The sequence below is a fragment of the Penicillium psychrofluorescens genome (assembly GCF_964197705.1).
Source record: "Penicillium psychrofluorescens genome assembly, chromosome: 2".
Classification (NCBI taxonomy): Eukaryota; Fungi; Ascomycota; class Eurotiomycetes; order Eurotiales; family Aspergillaceae; genus Penicillium; species Penicillium psychrofluorescens.
The window spans coordinates 850,161-867,587 of record NC_133440.1 but is presented as its reverse complement, the minus strand read 5'-3'; the positions used below and the strand labels follow the sequence as shown (position 1 = coordinate 867,587).

Below are 17,427 nucleotides of genomic sequence, written 5' to 3'. Positions count from 1 at the left end.
ACGAGGTATACTAGGTACAATTTTGAATGCATATATTCGTGCTCCTCTATTATATCAAACAGGGGAGCACGCACGGTACTGTATATTGACAGCGAGGCGAAAGAGCCAAATGGGGGTATTGTGGGTCATCATCATGATCATTAGTGAGAGAAAGCGCAAATCAAAACCAAAATGGAAATGAAAAAGGAGAACCTGACGCCCTAACCATTCAAAGGACCTTTGACTTCATCCATTCGCTGGTACCAACACCAAGGTTCAGCCCATTCCGTTCCCACCAGCGACGCACACGGCCCTCAGCGCCGGAGGCCGGGTCCGCGTCCTCGAGGGCCTCCTCGATATCACAGGTCTTGAACTCGACGCGCAGCCCGCAGGTCTTCCACCACTGCAGGACGTGGTCGTGGCCGTTTTTCGTCGGGCCTACAAGCACCTGATTATCGAAGATCATTTTGGGTCCTTTGAGAAAGTACCAGAACTGCAGCACGTGGACATGGCCGTGCGTGCTGGCGATGCGGGCGACGTTCTCGGCGTGGCTGTATGGAATGCCCGAGGCATCCCACCAGGCGAGGGACTGGGTGCGGCCGGACTGCGCGGCGAGCAAGACGGACTTGCCAACTTTGAGAGGGAGGGGAGCCTGCTGCACGGATGTATTGGCCGACGCGGATTTCCACCAGCTCAGTACCTCGACTCGGCCCTCTGCGCTGGCGGCCTCGAGGGCCCGTTCGCTGTACCGTAGTGGGAGGCCTGAGTGGAGCCACCAGTCTAGAACATGCAGGAACCCTGCTCGGGATGCGCCGTCCATTGCGTCCGCTTTGTACTCCTTGTTCGGGAGAGCCGGGGCGTCGCGCCACCAGGTCAGGACTTTGGGGTTGCCGTAGATGGCCGATGCGCGGTAGGGGATGTTGGTGAGACGAGAAGTCGTCCAAAGAAGGTCGAGGTGATTTTCGGTGAGATAGGTAAGAATATCGGTGCGGGAGAATTTGACGATGAGGTGGCACGCGAGGTCGGACAAGGGTTTCCACCGCGGGAGAGCTTCAATCCGCTTTTTGATTGAAGCGAAGGAGCCCCGTAGGATTGTATATTCAAGGGAGGCTGGTGTGGACATCTTGAGCAGGTGGCTCTGCCATTCCTGTGGGACGGGTAGATTGGATGGGATGCCCACGGCTTTGGCAATCTCCCAATCCCCCAGCTGGTCCTCAAAAATACTCAACCAGAGCTCCAGAGGTAAAAAATGGGCGTTCCCTTGCGGTTTTGGCCACTGTGCTTGCAGCTCTCGAAGTGTCGGGGCGTTGGCGCCGCTGGATGATCTCCTCGTGGAGAGGCTGGTGTTGGCTGGCGCAGCAGGGCCACCTAGTGGAGCACCAGCGGCCAAAATATCCCCCCAATGAGGTAATTGCAGTGCGGTCTGGAGGGTGTCATGCAGCTCCTGAAGGCCACCCCAGGGCAACGGTGTCAGGTCTTCTGGCCCGTTCGACCTCCAGAGTACGGGCTTCACGATGCGAATCCACGGGTAGAACCGTTTGATCTCCTCGAGCTGCCGCGCACTTAACGGGTGGTCCCATTCAGACACGGTCATCCCCGGAATCAGAACCACCGGTTTGGTCGAGACCCAGCCGCGCAGCAGCGCTAATGTCAACGTATTGGTCAGGCCAGCCAACATCGACCCAAGAGCCCCAGCGTCGATCGGCGCCACGAGCAACATATCAGCCCATTCGCACAGCTCGGCCGTCTTCGCCTTGAGCCACTTCCTCGCGCCCGTCTTCTTATCGAACGTCTGGCTATCCACCGTATCCATATAATGCGGGATCTTATTTGTCCCCGCCAGCAGCGCCGAGGGCTCATCCGTGATCAGACGCAGTTCGAGGTATGGGTTCCGGACGAGGCTGGGAAGCACGGTCTCGGCGAAGACGCTATCGGTCGACAGGAGCAGTCGCTGGCGACGAGGTTGAGACGACAGCGTGGGAGGAGCCAGCTGGGGCAGTTTATCGGAGCGAACCCGGTCCCCTTCGCGGTTCCCCATCACCGCCGTCTCTTCGCAGTCGTCGTCCACCTCCATCTCGTGGGCCCACGTCCCCTTTGCGGCGGTTCTTTGACTGGTCGGTGTCGTCAGTTCGGGTCGGACGCCAACGGCCATGTCACAGGAAAGATGAGAATGTCGGGAGTGGTCAGTCACTCATAAGACTTGAGGAACGTGTGTGGCAAGTCGAGTACTTGGGGTCCAATGCTTGAGGTCAACTTGCAATGAATCGTAATCCCAGTCGAATAAATTGGGCCCCCACGACCGAGAGTTGGTTCGAACAAGGTCTTTTTTTTCCCTCTTCCTCGAGCGTCGCAGAGAGGACAGTCCAGGGTCAAGCCATGAATCATGTAATGTACAATGGTCACTCTGTCTGTGAGCGGTGAGGGAAGAGAGGTGACAGCAAAGAAAAAGACCCTCGCCACGACCAAGAAACACCGCCGAGCGAAGGCCTGCGCCCCGCCAATCAACGCGGCTACCAGCGGACACGCCGGCACTAAACCGGTTCGGGGAATCTTCAGATAAGACAAAAGGAGACCTGGCGAGCATGTACATAAACCGGTACTTATTGATAGGTAGTCTAGTCTAGTATTGAAAGGTGCTATGGAGGTCCTGCGGGATTATCGCCGCGCCAGGTTATTGTGCAGGGTATGCTCGCGGAGGGCTATGCTACTGATCGACCCCAGCACACTAACCCCCAGCAGAGTGAGGAAGACCGCCCGCAACGAGTCCATGTAAGCATCCAGCACCCCAGGCCGCCAGTCAGCCGGCAGCTTCCAGATTTCATCCAGGTTGTCTCGAAGCCGCGCGATCAGCTCGGCGGCATGCTCGCGCCCAGCGAAGCGGGACCACAGCCCCAGCTTGAGGGTGTTTTGAAACACCGCCGAAGCGATGGTGATCCCGATGGTGCTGCCGGTGCTGCGGAATGCGTATGAGGCAGACGTGACCACGGCGTGGTGCTGATGGTCGACGGCCGAGATCAGGGCCACCAGGGTGATGGTCAGCATGCTCCCGTAGGCGGTGCCCAGTAGGAAGAAATAGATGAATGGCAGCCAGGCTGGCGTGGAGAGGTTGAGTGTGCAGATCAAAGCGGTGGACGCGACTTGCAGGGAGAGAGCGAAGTAGTTGAGGGTCTTGTAGCGGCCGCTGGCGCGCATGAGAAACCCAGACCCCAGGGATCCGATCGAAGTACCGACCGCCTGGGGGGCCAGGCGCACTCCCGCGGCAGTCGCGGACAGTCCCTGGACCTGGAAGAACAGCGGCAGATAGAAGAGAAGGCCAAAGACCGTCATCGTGAGGAACCAATTGATCAGACAGGCCGCCAAGACGGTCCGGTCCAGCAGAAGCCGCACGGGGATGATAGGTTCCGAGGCAACCTTGAGTTCGATGTAAATGAAAATCCCCAAAAACACCGCCGATAGAGGCAGCGCGGTCAGTACGAGCGGGTGCGTCCACGGCAGCTGATTGCCGCCCGTATTGAGACCGAGCAGCAGCGTGACCAGCGTAGCCACCAGCGAGACGGCGCCGAGGAAGTCAACGCGCTTGATCCGAGCCGTCTCCGACTCCGTGACGGGGACGTCCAGTTTCCAAGCGACAAGGATGCACGAGACCACCAGGAACGGAACCTGGATCAGAAAGGCCCACCGCCATCCGATCGTATCATTGATCCAACCACCAAACAGACCTCCGAGCCCACTTCCAGCTCCATAGCAGATATTACCGACGCCCTGCCAGACGCCCCGCTTGCGCAGAGGCACCAAATCCGAGGTGACAAAGGTGGAAATCACCAGCAGACCGCCGCCGCCCATACCTGCCACGACACGACCAAAGATAAGCACCCATTCCGACTGCGCCAGACCACAAATCAAATTGCCAATTGCGAAGAAAATATTCGAGAAAACCAGACCCCAGCGGCGCGAGAAGATATCCGTCAGCCGACCACTGATCGGCTGAAAAGCGGCGTTGGCGATGAGGTAGGAGCTCGCCAGCCAGGAAAAGAGTGAGAGGGAGTTGAACGACGACGAGATGGGCCCTGATAGAGTCGCGACAATGGTCGTGTCTACCGATCAATCAATCAATCGTCAGCGCTAGTTGAAAAATGCGGGACATTCATCCGTTCGGTGTGCTCGATGGACGAGAAAGAAAGCTTTTGGCCATGGTCGTTTAGTGAAGGGAAAGGGAAGGGCGGATAAAGGCTCATCTCATACCTAGGGCAGCTAGGAACACGCCTATCCAGATGATTCCGAGAATCACGACCATCTCTTTCGTGGTGGCCTCTTTGCGCGGAGGGACCTGCGCATTATTCTGCGGCTGGTCCTGATCGGCGACCTGGTCATCACGAAGGAGCGGTGTCTGCTCTGTAGCATGAGCGGGAGTCTCGTCGTCTGACATGATGGTGGTGGGCAGTGAAGGAATGTTGTTGAGTCAGACGAGGGGGGGGGGGAAGTAGTCAGGGGAGTAAGACGGAAGCGGTGTCTCCGCTCCGCACGCCATTGTGGGGAATCGGCTTATCAGTTGGTTGTATGGATCCGTGTTGGCACCGATCCAAAATCAACTTGGTACGAAGAGCGACTATGATGATGCATGACTGGCGTTGTTCTGCCGTCGAGAAATTCATGGCCCGTTTCATGTGGAAATGCGACAGGCTCCTAATACAGCCACGGGATTGACCCGGCCAAGAGGAACGGACCAGCTCGAGGAATTTGAATGCTGGTCAATTCCCTGAGACTCGAAGAACCGAAGGGAAAGCGTAACGAAGAGAGTAGGACCGTCACGTGGAGGCATTGGGTGTTTGGCGCAGGCCATAAACATCGTCTGCTGCTTCCTTCCTTTCTCGTTCCCACCTCTCTCGATCTCCTTATCCCACACACATCCACCACCACCACTCCATTCTCTTCCCCGTTTCCGAAAACATCTTCTATCTACCCAAAAACAATCAAACCGCCATCATGTCTGGCGCTTGTAAGTTTTTTTTCTGTCCTCATGCATCGTTATGCGCGGCGAGGGTGCCATGGGTCCCACGGCTAACAACCACCGAGCTCTCGACTCGTTCGAGCAGCTGAAGAAGAGCGTGAAGAACCTCTTCCGCCGTAAGAAGAAGGCTGCCAAGAACAATCAGGAGACGGACGAGCCCTCGGCCACGGCTGATTCGGGTGAGGGGACTGCTCCTTCGGCCACCGATGCCGGCTCTGCCGAGCCCACTTCTGCGCTTGAGACTCAGACTGGTATGACTCCCTCTCTCATCCCCCTCTTGTGTGATCCAGTCGCATAGGGCCCTTGACTCTTGGACATGTAAAACTAATCAGACGGATAGAGTCGGCCGCGGCGCGCCAGTCTGCTCGGCCTACCGTTTCTTTCCACGAGAACACTGGCGCTGCTCAGGTCACTGGTAAGTTTGGATTCCCTTGAGCAGCCAGGTCAAGGTTGCTGATCATGCGCAGAGGAGTCGTCCAAGTAGTCCATTCAGGCCTTGGTCCAACTGTCGCTGGCAACTGACATGCTTGTCACTTGTTTTTTCGATGGGACTCGCTCGGCCGCCGTGTTTGGACCCGTCCATTCCAGTCTTGCCGCGCATATCCCCGGCAGTGATGTTCCTCGCGTCGGATTGATTCTTGTGCTTGTTATCGGCGTTTCACAATACCCCAATTTTTTCGAGTGATCATGGTTATTCCCGACGGGGTCCTTTTAGTCGCTTATGTAGCACCAATATCATAGGCCCGTCATTATTGAAAGTCTGCTTCGTCTCCGTAGGGATACCACAAGCAAGCAGATCAACTGTCGCCATCCTGGGAGGAGACATCTTCGTCGGCTTGTGTTCCTGTAGCTGCGGCGCCAGCAGCCTTTTGCTCGCGCGCTTTCTGTCGACGCTTGATCTTGCGCTCGCGGTTCTTGCGATTTCGCTTCTCCGCATCCGTCTCCCGGGCCGCCTTTGTAGCAGCAGCACGCTTGCGAAGCTGTACCCGGCGCTTCTTCCCAGGCTTCTTGCGAGACAAGGGGCTTTTGGAAGACGGTGCACCCTCAACCACATAGATTGGAACATCTTTAGAAGCTGGTGGCAGTTTCGTTTGATGTCTTTTAAGACGAACCACTCGCCATGGCAAATCACAGCCCGGCTGCCACAACAGGTTAGTATATACCAGAATATATGTTGCCATTGCCAGCAAAAGAGATCAACCCACCCAGGCTTGAGACTTGGCCCAAGTCAACATATGCTGTCCACTCACAGCGACATCCTCAAACTGTCGCTGTTTTTCTGCGGTAATGTCTGCGTCTTCGGTGGATTTTGGGTCCAATAAAGACGGCGTTGAGACGTAATACTGCCACCCGCGAAAGGCCTTCACAAATCGCCCTTCGGTGGGCTCTGGAGTCGGCGACCGCAATCTGATCCGCAGCTTCTGGGGCTGACCCTCAGCGGCCGATGGCTTTGTCTCCTTCACATTTGTGGCTGTATCTGGGCCTTTCCCTGTTTCCACACCGTTCGGGGCGACTGGAGCACTGAACAGCCGGAACTCGAATTCTTGCTCTTCGTCCGAGTCGTTGTTCACTTCTGCGGGTTGAGCCAGTTCATTATTGCTCTGGGACGCAGCTGCACCGATGAGCCCATCCAGATCTAGTAGCTTGCCTAGTCGCGCATGAGCATCTTGCAGGTCGGTTTCATTGGGCACTGGTGAGGGCGAGCGTGAGGAACCGGGCGAGACAATCTCATCCCGACCGATGCTGGGATCGTTAGACTTATCGTATACCGAGAGGCTTCCCCTAGTACTCTAGACATACCGTTTCGCACTCGGCGGGTCAAACATGGCACGGAGGGCGTGAAGGAGGATGATGTAGGCAGGCAAGAGAAAAACAGCCGGTGCGAGCCTTATCGGCCTGTTGCGCACGGGCCTCTCCCCGTCTCCTTCTCGTTCCAGCTCTGCACGCTCTCGCATGAACTACGCTTGCTTCACAGCCTCGTTTGCATTCATTCCCCCCTCCTGCACATTCCTTTGCATGTCCCTCGGTCTTCATTTCTCTGAGAGAAACAGACACCAGGGGGTCCCCACCACAGCACCAACCATTGGGGGGGCGATTAATGCCTCATGCCCGTCACCTCGTGCACCAGGGCCCGCTCTCCATCACGATAAATGGGGGTCTGTTCCTCGTGCCTGGGCGGTAGCCGCCAGGAATCTTCCGAGGTGAGTTTCTGCAGATTCAGCCATGTTCGAGCCGCATATCCTCAGGCGCATGCGTCGTGTCTGGGAATCGGCCCAGACGGAGCAACAGCAACGTTCTAATCTCCCTTCTTCTACGAAGCCTGAGTCCTCTCGCCTATTAGATGAGGATCCCTACCACGCGGGATATGGGTATGGAGCGTTTAATACAACTCAGCATGCGAATCAGCCGGATCCGGAATCTGTGAGGCGTGAGCGGGAGGCTCTGGAGGCTATCTGCCAGCGAACATCAGAGTGAGTCTTTCGGTTCTTTCTACGTAAATGCTATCCAGCCGTGCTGACCCAGATCAGTTCTGTCATCGACATCTGGTCCCTCCAACCCCAACCGCACCTCCAACCCCGGGCAACCCTCCACGGCCCTACGTCAGCATCCGCGTCTCCCACGCCCGACGACGACAATGCCACCCTGACCGTCTCTGCGGACCGCACATCGCAAACCAGCCGGCCCACCTCTGGCACTGGCACGGGCGGCGCGGTCCCAAAACACTGGGGCGAAGTCGTGGTCAACCCGACCAAGAAGCAGTCTCGTCCGGACATGAAAGTCGACGGGGACGGGACCGCGAAGCGGGATGTCTTCGGGGTCCTGCAGGTCAATTGAATTGATGTGATGTTCCTCCTTGCACATGGCATGATCGATGGTGATGTACACACGACGAAGAGTATGATGGGTTTACCGGTTGCTTGGTCTCATGAGGTTCTTATGTATGGGATGGATGGTGTCATAAGTGGGAACGGGCCTAGCGGAGCCCTGTAATATCTTTCCTGAGCATTCTTTTGGTCGTTTCTTTTCGCATGGATCGCCGGTCGACAGCTCGCACATACAATACCAAACTCCTCACGGCAGTCGATACCTAGATTAGTTAGTTTCCTTTGCAATGAACTGTTTATCCACCTATTGGTTGCCGCTTATGGAGTAGACCTAAAGCATCCTAATGTTTCTTTCTACTAGTACGCAGGCGTCCATCTTCGAACGTACATATACGCATATAAACAAAAGAGGAACAGATCAAGTCTAAGTAAAGAACTGAATTCATGACTAAAGAACTAACAGCTGCAAAGTGTCCGAAGCTGCAGGAAATAAACTAGCGCACGAGCTGTGATCCTATTCTTGACTCCTGTCGCGACCATACCAAATGCTCAAGTGCACCGAAAATAGGAAAAGAAAGAGGGAAAAAATGGAAAATGATGAAAACTCCACCGTGCACGAAACGCCCGCTGATCTCGTTCTGATGCTGGGGTGCAAATTATAGGAGTAGAGAGGGAGAGAGACTCGGGTGTTGTGATGGTTATGCAATATGTCCGTGTAGGTCCGAGCCGAGAAGGGAAGGGAAATAGAAGGGTGGGTTGGATCAGACGTCGTCCATTGCTCCCGCGGGTTCTTCGCCGCCAGAATCAAAGCTGCCGGCTGAACTGAGTTCGTCCTCGGACTCGGTGTCCTCGCCCGCTTCGTCAACAGCCTCTTTGCTGGCGTACTTGGAGACGTATTCTGTAAGGTGACTCGTTAATATCTGGATAACTCAAGGTTTAGACATAATACATACCCTTCACCTTTGCCTCGTAGGCCTTTGGCTCCCGCATCAGCAATGCCGCGGCCTCGCCGTTCAGTGGGTCCGACGGGTTGGGGTATCGAAGAAGTTGCGGAAGGAAGACCTCGAAAATGTTGATCATGTCGTACATCGGTGACCATGTCTGGTTGATGACATCAAGGCAGACAGATCCGGACCTGTTTCAGTAATGTGAGAACCAGGAACCCGACAGCATTGACTAGTTGATTGTCACATACAGCTCATCGATGTTCGGATGGAAGATCCGGTTGACGAAGCCAATACTAGGGCTTTTGTATGGGTACTGATCGGGCAGTTCCACGTGGATTTTCCAGTGGCCTCCGGTGAAGGGTGCTATGTCGGAATTAGCACGGTCCACTTTCTTGTGATAACATGCACATACTCTCTTCCGGTCCTTTAAAGCGGACGTAGAATTCTTGCCTATAACCATTATTCGCATCCATCATTCAGAGTATGTTCTTGGGGGGTGTATGAGCGCGTACACTAGACTCCTGGTTAGTATGCGCAGCGTACTCGGATTCACTCGTTGTTCCTTACTATTGTCATTCACCAAAGTCACCTCGTAGTCGCTCATCAGCCTATCATCTTTCGTCAGAACATATTCCCCGTATCAAAAGCTACCAGGACAAGTCCAGCATGACTCAAATGGCCAAATCGGAACGGATGGGGGGTCCAGTGCGCGTACATCCTGGTCAGAAGTCAGTAATCACATTCCCAAAACAGTCAAACAGCTAATGTGGCATACTTCATGACCTATATGAGCAAGAGGTCAGCATCAGCGCTTCCGGGTACCCTGGTGGCGTTATCCGAGGAGCCGTGACTTACATCCGTCTCGATTCTCCGTTTTGGGCTGCTCATGATGGCGGTTGGAATAGATAGTCGAGTCCGGTCCAGAGCAGTCCTCCAAGGAATCGGTCTATTCAGACGAGCACAGGCCGAGGTGTTGTTGCACGGGCAAGCTTGGTTCGCCGGAGCGGGGGAAGCAATGGGTGGAATGAGGGCAGGAAGGATGCGGCCGTTGATTATGCTGGAATAGGTTGGATATTGGAAGAGCAAGACGGAGAGGGAGAGAGTCGAAATACAAGCACGGGGAGGGTAGGGAGGAAGAGAAGCACAAGACCAAGTGGTGATGTGAGTGATGTAAGCCAGGTCACGTGCTTCCACCGGATTATGCAGTTGAACTGTCGGCCGGGGATTGTTTACTGCCGGGAACTTATCTAGCTCTGGTGGGCCCGCGAAGCTATCATGCCTCGACACCCAGACTCAACTTCTACGTCGACATCGCCATCATGAATCCCTCGTCACCCTCGGAGCGCTCTGCCAGAGGCTCTCCCACTTCCAACCCACTCGCCACAGCATCCAGCACTCTCAGTCATCGCCCCGCACCGGGCCACAGCCAGAGCTCTGAATCCCCATCGCCGCAGCCTGGCAGCGCCCCGATCCCCGACGACGAGCATGGCGCCGATCTGCCGATGAACATGACCGCGTCGGTGATGCTTACGGGTCTTCCACGCGATGCGCATCAGGCTCTAGCCGACGTGGAAGCCATCGACCGGGGGAAGAGTAAGCACCAGCCAAAGTGGTTTGTTCCTCTCACAACACAAACTAATAATATGATACTCCGCCAGTTACCGTCCGCTTCCAGCCACTCCCATCAGCCCCGATCCTTAAAAATCGGGTCTTCAAAGTCAGCGCCTCTCAGAAATTTGAGACGGTAGTCAAGTTCCTGCGCAAGAAGCTGGACTGCAAGGATACGGACTCGGTCTTTTGTTACGTGAACAGCGTTTTTGCGCCGGGTCTAGATGAGGGTATGGGTGGTTTATGGAGAGTACGTCAGTTCATGCATTTTCCGAGAGATGTGCTAATGATGCATCAAGTGTTTCAAAACGGATGACCAGCTGATTGTCGCTTACTCGATGACTCCTGCGTTCGGCTGAGTGGGCTCCCCGCTGAATGAACTTGTGTACAGACTATGCTTCAGGAACAGATATGTGCAAGCATTTTGCCACAGATGATTGGAGATTGGAAAGTCCTCCACGACTCATCACTCCGAATTGATGGTTCTTCATCAGAACTACAAGCTGGCACGAATTCAGGCTTCAGCATGCCTTTGTTCATGCGAAGGGAGCGCCCGACTCATGACCTCGCGGTACTGAGCGGAGCCCCGTGATGCCTCGCTTCAAACATCGGCGAACTACTTGACAAGCACACCGGACTAAAAGTGGCCTATCGTGCCGACAGGTAGCATGTTGAAATTCACTGCTGGCCATTCTGAATCGACTATGAACCGGTGCCAATCGTGAAAGTGGCGAATGGACACAATTTTTAGTCATTAATCTCGACTTGCAGCCCTTGCAGCCTTTGACTCATGTACTTGCTAGCTATAGGTAGATCAGAACTGCCGAGCTAGCATTCATCGGAATGGTTCCATCCGAGCCAACTTTTTCCATATTCACTTTCCCAGTAGGCTTGCCCTCGTAGTTTTCCCAGCTCTGGCCTCCCCATGTAAGTCCGGCTGGCTTGGCTATTAGTGACTTTTCTCAAGAATACAGAACAGTCTAAGGGGCACAACAAGGAGTGAACAAGGGAAACTCACACAGTGCACTCAGTGACTCAAACTCCAATCGCTTGTAGGTTGCCTTTGTATTCGAGGCAGCGAGGTTAGGGAGATTGACGCTCATAACCGGGCGAGTCCCCTCCGACCTAAAAATGGCTGTCAACTGCAATCCAGTGAATGCAGTACTGATCGCACTTACAGCTCAGTCCATGTTTGCTCATTGAGTAGCATGATGCGTTTGAGGTCCTTTCCTTCCCAAATTTGGTACGCAGTAAGGTTGTCATTACCAGTATAGAGTTCATTGATATACTTAATAACATTAGCAAAAATTATAGGGTTGAGAGCTTATTTAACTCACAGTATTTCCCGCGTTCCCAACGGCATCCGCCACAACAAGATATCCATAGTAAAGAGGCAGGACGTGTCGCTTGGCCGAGGGCTCATAGTCATAGACATTACCTCCGATATGGTTAATCGGCTCCCATGCTGCGAATTAATTAGCATTTCACAGCTCTGCTCTCCTTTCCTCATTGCAGACAGACATACCGCTGTAGTTATAGCCAACTCCCTGATGGAAATAGAGCCCTGTGACTCCAATGCTAGCTGCCTGAAGGCTATAGTCAATCATCCAGAGAGCCTCAGAAGCGGCATTGCTGACTCCTGGAGAGCCATGCCCGGAGAAACTATTAGTCTCGCCAAGGACGAAAGGAATACCGGCACTTTGCGCATAGTGGGCTGATGCGGAGTATTGTGCGAGGTTGCTGCGGATGTTGGCCTTGTTGACAAGATCCTCGGCGTTTTCGGCATACACGGAAATGGAAGTCAAGTTATATTGGCTTCCGGTCTGGTAGTGGTGCTCGGAAATGGAGTTGATAAAACTGGGAAATGCCAGTTAGAAGAGAGTCATGATTCGAAATGAGGCGAAATGGATTTTGGCTTACTTTCCCATCGGTGACTCCATGATATTAGTTGCCAGCAGCTGCTCGCTTGTCCAGTCCCCGGCGAAATCTCCAATCCTATACTGTCGTCCGTTGTTCTTAAGCTCCTTGTTGATCATATTGAAAAATTCAATTCTTCAAGTGAGTTAGTTTCGCAGTTTTCAGGGTATCCTATCATTATCATAGGCAAATTGGGTTCATACTGTCGTGCCTTGTAAGCCCAAATGCCCCAGTGGTCGCCTAGATCTTGCACATCCATCTCATTGCCAAGCTCGATATTGTACAGCGTGACATCTTTGCATCGAGAATTCTAGATAAACAGAATGAGTTATTTCCATTCCGAGCCTTTTGCAAGAGATAGTCTAGAACTTACCGCAAAGGCACTCTCAATCTCTCGCACCTGAGCCACTCCCTCGCTAGCATTGGTTAAAAAGTTGACGCCCCAGGTAAACACCGTTCCCGCAGGCAAGTTGCAAGAGGATAACCAAAAGTCAGGTCCCGCACCAACAAAGGATGCTTCTGGAAAGAGATCCGTGGTGATAGGTAGCGGCGTTGGAATTGGTGCGAAAACGTCGTAGTACCCAGGGCTGCCAGTTAGGCTAGGGTCATAGTGGATTGCGTCTTGGGTGTCACCACCCACTCTATCCGACTGTGAGTGAAAGAGTACAAAAGCATCAATAAGAAGTCACTATGACTGACCTGATCCTTGGTGCAATGCCCGTCTTCTCCTTGAGATTGCTTAGCAACGTATAAGTAAACTCGTTCCTGTGGGTGCCGTTGCCCGCCCAATCTGGCCATCTATCTGGTTCAATGGAGAGCCCGCAAAGGTCTTGGGGGAGTGGCACAGCAACTGGTGGGCGATTTGAAGAATACTGGACTGTAGATATGGTGGTCCCATGGGCTACAGTGATGGTGCCGGCGAGGGCTAGCAAAGTGGTGGGAAGACCAGGCATTCTGGCTTTCAATGGGCCTCTTGCACCGCAGGAAAAGCTTTGAAATAAATAAAGTTGAAAGAATTCACAGCAGGCCTTCGACTCCTCTTTCTTATAGGGCCACCAGACATCTTTAGCTCGAAAAATCTACACAAGGTCAGCAAAGGAGGCATAGTGCGGGGTGATCCCGCAAATAAATCACGTCAATCAACGGAGTTACATCATAAGGAGCTACAAAGTATATCGCTAGTCGGCTTAATCCAAATAATCCGGAATCCGCAAGTTTGAGAGGAGAATGTGCCAATGGGGTAGCTGCTCCCGAAAGGCGGGGGTATAGGCCGAGCACAAAGTAACCTAAGTTCTCCCACAAATGAAACCCAATTGTTTCTTATAAATGCTTCTCAAGGCTTAATGCTCGGGCGAATAGCTTCCGCCCTGCTTTTGTGGATGTACTGAGCGCCGAACCACCTTGATTATACTCTCGGCAGCCTCTATTATTACCGGGGGCCATTGGTTCGTTTATTTGATGCATTATCGCATGTTTGGTGCGTATGTATACTTGCTCAGGGAGTTCAATATCCGAAACACCGCGGCCACAGCTGTCGAGAAAGCTATGTCAAGGAGGTGATACATGGGATTAGGAAAGGAATCAACCCCCCGAGCTCCAGCCCCATCTTATGTTCTTCAAAGTATCGACCCCGCCTGCTACGCCCCATTGGTAAAGATCAACCCATGAAAAACCAAGGTTCCAGTCCCTCTTTCAACCGCCGCGCCGGGGTCTTCATCACAACCGGAACGGTATCACGGAATATCCCAGCTGGGAAATACCCGGAGGTTTCTGCTTTGTCGTTCATCATTCCCTGCTTCTCTTGGGTAGTAAGCTCAGCCTTAGTGATAGGCACAACCACGCCGCATTCCCAGTTACGGCAATTCAGCTTTGGTTGACCTGTCGCTCGGTCCTTGACTAGCCGTCCCCTATTATTTTGTTATGGTCAGTCAATTGCACCCAAGATATGAGTCCTTCAATTAATGGAAAGGTATTATATATTCAGAAGCAGGTGAATATGGGGAAATCTCACCAAGCACTTTCAGACAAATTGGCACTCCCAACATAAGCCCATCCGTAAGACTGTGTCCCATCTGGCAGGATAATTGCCTCTATCGGCGAGGCATAGATGATCTGTTTGAAATAATAGTCAGCAAAAGAGCATAAGACATTTCTAGACACGGAGGATTAAGTAAAGAGCCGTTGTATATTCTGTTGACGTACCTTGTTGTGCATCAACACACGCCCTCTCTCGCTCTCGCAATCTCTCATCACATGCTGTGGGAACTTTGCGCCCTGCCACCACCTTGACTGGAAGCAGATAGTGCCTGCCGTCATGGCAGGATTAGAATGCGCGTTTCTCACGGTCTGGTCAGATGGAAAATAGACGCGAAACCGATCACGCCATTCGTTGCCTGTCTCTTTTGTGATTTTTTTCTCAGGATCGCTGGGGTGCGATGATACAGCTGAGGCTTTTGTGTTGCGGATTGTGTACTCAGTCAGGCCATCGTCGCCTGTTATGGGTTAGCGGAGTCCGGGCACATCGACTGGTTACGAGCCTTGGCAGACGAGATAAATAGCTCGAAGGAATTCATCGGTCAGAGAGCCGACGGAAGACGTCTGTGGCTTTTGTCAGATTGGTAAAATTTTAACTGATTCTGGAGAACTGACCACAAATTCAATGTTGATTGGCTTGGGTGACTGGAGTCCCAAGCTGGCCACCGCACGCCCTAGTCCGCAGTGCCCAGTTCGCTTCCACGAGTCGCCTGTGTGGGATCCCCCACTAAGAAGTAGTCATATCAGCATTTACTTGCACCAGAACGAAAGAAATTGGAAACATACACTGTATGTACAAATGCATAACGGGCAGTCTTGCTGAAATCAAAGCCGTCAAGCTTGGAAATAACGTTCTCGTGTAGAGTCATAGCCTTGAGGAAGTAGATCAACTCTTCGTAAAATGCGGTTTTCGGGCCTTGGGAGGAATTGTCATTGGACTTCTTGGGGAGGTCAATCAAAAAGGCACTCTGTAATCTGTGGTCAGTTCTGTAGCAGATAGCTCAGGGTTATTTACATACATTTTCCATCAGGCCGTTCTCACCCCAGTCAAAAGTAGTGAGGTTGGCTGTTGGAACTACAATGCGAAGGTAATCCCGGTGAAACAGAAGCATCAGCTTGGAGTGCATGCAGTTGATCTGCCCATCCATCGGTGGAAAGCATAGTCTGAGGTTCGGCATATCTGATGTTTCTTGCTGATATTGAACTTTCTGTTTGCATAGGTTTTCTATCAGATACGATACCATGGATCACAGGGAGAACCCCTTCTTACCGTTTCTTCTTCCTTGGCCTGCATTACGAAGATAAACCTCGTTCGCTGGGTGTCTAGCTTTGAAAACAGCCATTCCATATCCCACATAAATGAGCTGAGAACGGCAAGCTCCAAGTCAGCTCGTTGAAACACCTCTTCGATTGTTATATCATTCCCCTTTCGCGGGATACCGGACACATGTGTCTTCTTGACAGCTCCCAGGGGCCACTGAGGTACGGGACGAGCGGTTGGCTGCACACCGAATTTCGGCGAATTTGCTGCTGTGCTTTCGCAGATATTCGAAGGTGTCGAGGCCAACGAGGGGCCTGAGTATGGGATAGCCGCGTTTCTCAGTACAGGCTCGGTTTTGGGAACCTTTGATTCCAATTCTGGCAACGGAGAAGATCCATCGTCGGCTTTGCGTTTGTTAAATCGTGCGAGACGCTCTTGCTCCATCTGCTTTCGGTTCAGGCCAAGGATACCCGGGGGCTTGGAGGCCACTGGGACATTAGGAGCAGATGCGTTCGATGACATGGTGGATATTTTCTCTACTGGAGAGGGCAACGGAGCTTGAGAAACATCTTCCTTTGTGTTTTCCTCTAAGGACATTGCGAGGGCTCGCTTGAGTTCTTCGTCGTCTTCATCTTCTTCAGCCTCATCCTCAGTCTCAGAGCCAACGAGCGACTTGGACTTTGGGTAGACTTCTTTCACATCAGGCTCGTCATCTGAATCAGCAGTCAGATCCACCAAAGTGTGACGGGTCAGTCGAGACGATGACTCGCCACTGGGATCAGATCTTTGGGTGTCTCGAAGTGAGGCTTCAATGGCGGCTTTGAGTTCCGGGTCATTCAGATCATCAAGATCATCTTGGTCCATATTGAATGAACTCTAAATTTTAAATGCTCCGTAAAATGGTTTGGAACAAGTCGATCAAGCAAATCCCGAAAGCTAGAGTTGTCCAGTGTGGAAGAAAAGTTGGATCAGCACGATAGTTGACCACGTCCGATCATGCGCCAAGGCGATGGCAGAGCGTGAAAGACATAAAGAGAAAAGAGAAGACAATGATATTGAACAAAAAGGACGATACTGCTCGCCCGCACCGGTGATTTCGAGGAGTGTGAAGAGGACAGCCCCTGTTGATGGTGTCGTTGCCTTTTACGGACGTGCACGTGACCATGACCGACTCGACAGTGAGAGAGAACAGCTTTATCGACTGCACTCTACAAGTAGGTACGCTCTTAAATTGATTTATACGATATTCTGTAGACCATTTTCTGCCTTGATTCGAGGGATAAATGACCCAACTCAACAGTCCTATATACAGACATCGACGAATATCAGGACATTGCAAAAACGAATCCCGGCTTGAGAACATTCGACTGGTCTATCTAGTTCAGAACATCAAGATGAAGTGGTATGGTGAGGTGATGACAAAGGCTAAACAGTTCTTCAAGTTCACATCCCACTAAGAAACCACCCAGGGGAAGCGATAGAGTAGCCGGGCAGCTTGCTTAGTTCACAGCGGCAGCAGGCGATGGCAGAGGCCAGAGAAATATTGCGAACAAGGGATATCCGTCATACATAATGCGTTTTTCGGAGTTCAGCGAGGCTTTAGACCTCGGAATGGCCCAGAATAACAGGATTGAGGACTGGGACCATGACACATCTGAAACTTGCTAGGTCTTTCTGCACTGCGAAGTTTAGGGAAAGATCTCCTAAAGGTGTCAAGTATCCTCCATATCGCAAGAGGAAGATACCCGGTCTGGGTCTCCCAATACAACCCGTCACATGAGGTTGTCGAGCACTGGAGGGGAAGTCAACCAATGACCGGTCACGCAGCCTTGCAGACGTGGGCAGAGA

General features: G+C 52.7%; 9 protein-coding genes across 9 annotated transcripts; 3 read left to right on the top strand and 6 right to left on the bottom strand.

Annotated features, from left to right (window-relative positions):
• Nucleotides 1–208: 208 nt before the first annotated feature.
• On the bottom strand, nt 209–2,131 carry PFLUO_LOCUS2532 (uncharacterized protein; the record flags this gene model as incomplete). Its single annotated transcript, XM_073779683.1, has 1 exon — nt 209–2,131. One exon carries the CDS (start codon nt 2,129–2,131, stop codon nt 209–211), a length of 1,923 nt encoding a protein of 640 aa, XP_073636613.1.
• Nucleotides 2,132–2,634: 503 nt separating this feature from the next.
• Nucleotides 2,635–4,405, bottom strand: PFLUO_LOCUS2531 (uncharacterized protein; the record flags this gene model as incomplete). The annotated part of the gene is made up of 2 exons (XM_073779682.1): nt 2,635–4,073; nt 4,222–4,405. 2 exons carry the CDS (start codon nt 4,403–4,405, stop codon nt 2,635–2,637), a joined length of 1,623 nt encoding a protein of 540 aa, XP_073636612.1.
• A 601-nt stretch (nt 4,406–5,006) lies between these two features.
• On the top strand, nt 5,007–5,471 carry PFLUO_LOCUS2530 (uncharacterized protein; the record flags this gene model as incomplete). The annotated part of the gene is made up of 3 exons (XM_073779681.1): nt 5,007–5,238; nt 5,328–5,402; nt 5,455–5,471. 3 exons carry the CDS (start codon nt 5,007–5,009, stop codon nt 5,469–5,471), a joined length of 324 nt encoding a protein of 107 aa, XP_073636611.1.
• Nucleotides 5,472–5,784: 313 nt separating this feature from the next.
• PFLUO_LOCUS2529 (uncharacterized protein) lies at nt 5,785–6,813 on the bottom strand (the record flags this gene model as incomplete). Its single annotated transcript, XM_073779680.1, has 3 exons — nt 5,785–6,126; nt 6,193–6,730; nt 6,788–6,813. The coding sequence occupies 3 exons, from the start codon at nt 6,811–6,813 to the stop codon at nt 5,785–5,787; spliced, it is 906 nt and encodes a 301-aa protein (XP_073636610.1).
• Nucleotides 6,814–7,210: 397 nt separating this feature from the next.
• Nucleotides 7,211–7,822, top strand: PFLUO_LOCUS2528 (uncharacterized protein; the record flags this gene model as incomplete). The annotated part of the gene is made up of 2 exons (XM_073779679.1): nt 7,211–7,458; nt 7,516–7,822. The coding sequence occupies 2 exons, from the start codon at nt 7,211–7,213 to the stop codon at nt 7,820–7,822; spliced, it is 555 nt and encodes a 184-aa protein (XP_073636609.1).
• A 751-nt stretch (nt 7,823–8,573) lies between these two features.
• Nucleotides 8,574–9,539, bottom strand: PFLUO_LOCUS2527 (ubiquitin-conjugating enzyme E2 H; the record flags this gene model as incomplete). Its single annotated transcript, XM_073779677.1, has 5 exons — nt 8,574–8,710; nt 8,766–8,947; nt 9,008–9,122; nt 9,172–9,209; nt 9,535–9,539. The coding sequence occupies 5 exons, from the start codon at nt 9,537–9,539 to the stop codon at nt 8,574–8,576; spliced, it is 477 nt and encodes a 158-aa protein (XP_073636608.1).
• Nucleotides 9,540–10,078: 539 nt separating this feature from the next.
• On the top strand, nt 10,079–10,726 carry PFLUO_LOCUS2526 (Ubiquitin-like protein; the record flags this gene model as incomplete). Its single annotated transcript, XM_073779676.1, has 3 exons — nt 10,079–10,352; nt 10,418–10,617; nt 10,667–10,726. 3 exons carry the CDS (start codon nt 10,079–10,081, stop codon nt 10,724–10,726), a joined length of 534 nt encoding a protein of 177 aa, XP_073636607.1.
• A 444-nt stretch (nt 10,727–11,170) lies between these two features.
• PFLUO_LOCUS2525 (uncharacterized protein) lies at nt 11,171–13,082 on the bottom strand (the record flags this gene model as incomplete). The annotated part of the gene is made up of 9 exons (XM_073779675.1): nt 11,171–11,304; nt 11,386–11,492; nt 11,546–11,655; nt 11,705–11,832; nt 11,893–12,224; nt 12,288–12,419; nt 12,488–12,594; nt 12,658–12,933; nt 12,984–13,082. 9 exons carry the CDS (start codon nt 13,080–13,082, stop codon nt 11,171–11,173), a joined length of 1,425 nt encoding a protein of 474 aa, XP_073636606.1.
• Nucleotides 13,083–14,813: 1,731 nt separating this feature from the next.
• PFLUO_LOCUS2524 (uncharacterized protein) lies at nt 14,814–16,443 on the bottom strand (the record flags this gene model as incomplete). Its single annotated transcript, XM_073779674.1, has 5 exons — nt 14,814–14,882; nt 14,934–15,045; nt 15,105–15,286; nt 15,338–15,526; nt 15,589–16,443. The coding sequence occupies 5 exons, from the start codon at nt 16,441–16,443 to the stop codon at nt 14,814–14,816; spliced, it is 1,407 nt and encodes a 468-aa protein (XP_073636605.1).
• Between the last annotated feature and the right edge of the window lie 984 nt (nt 16,444–17,427).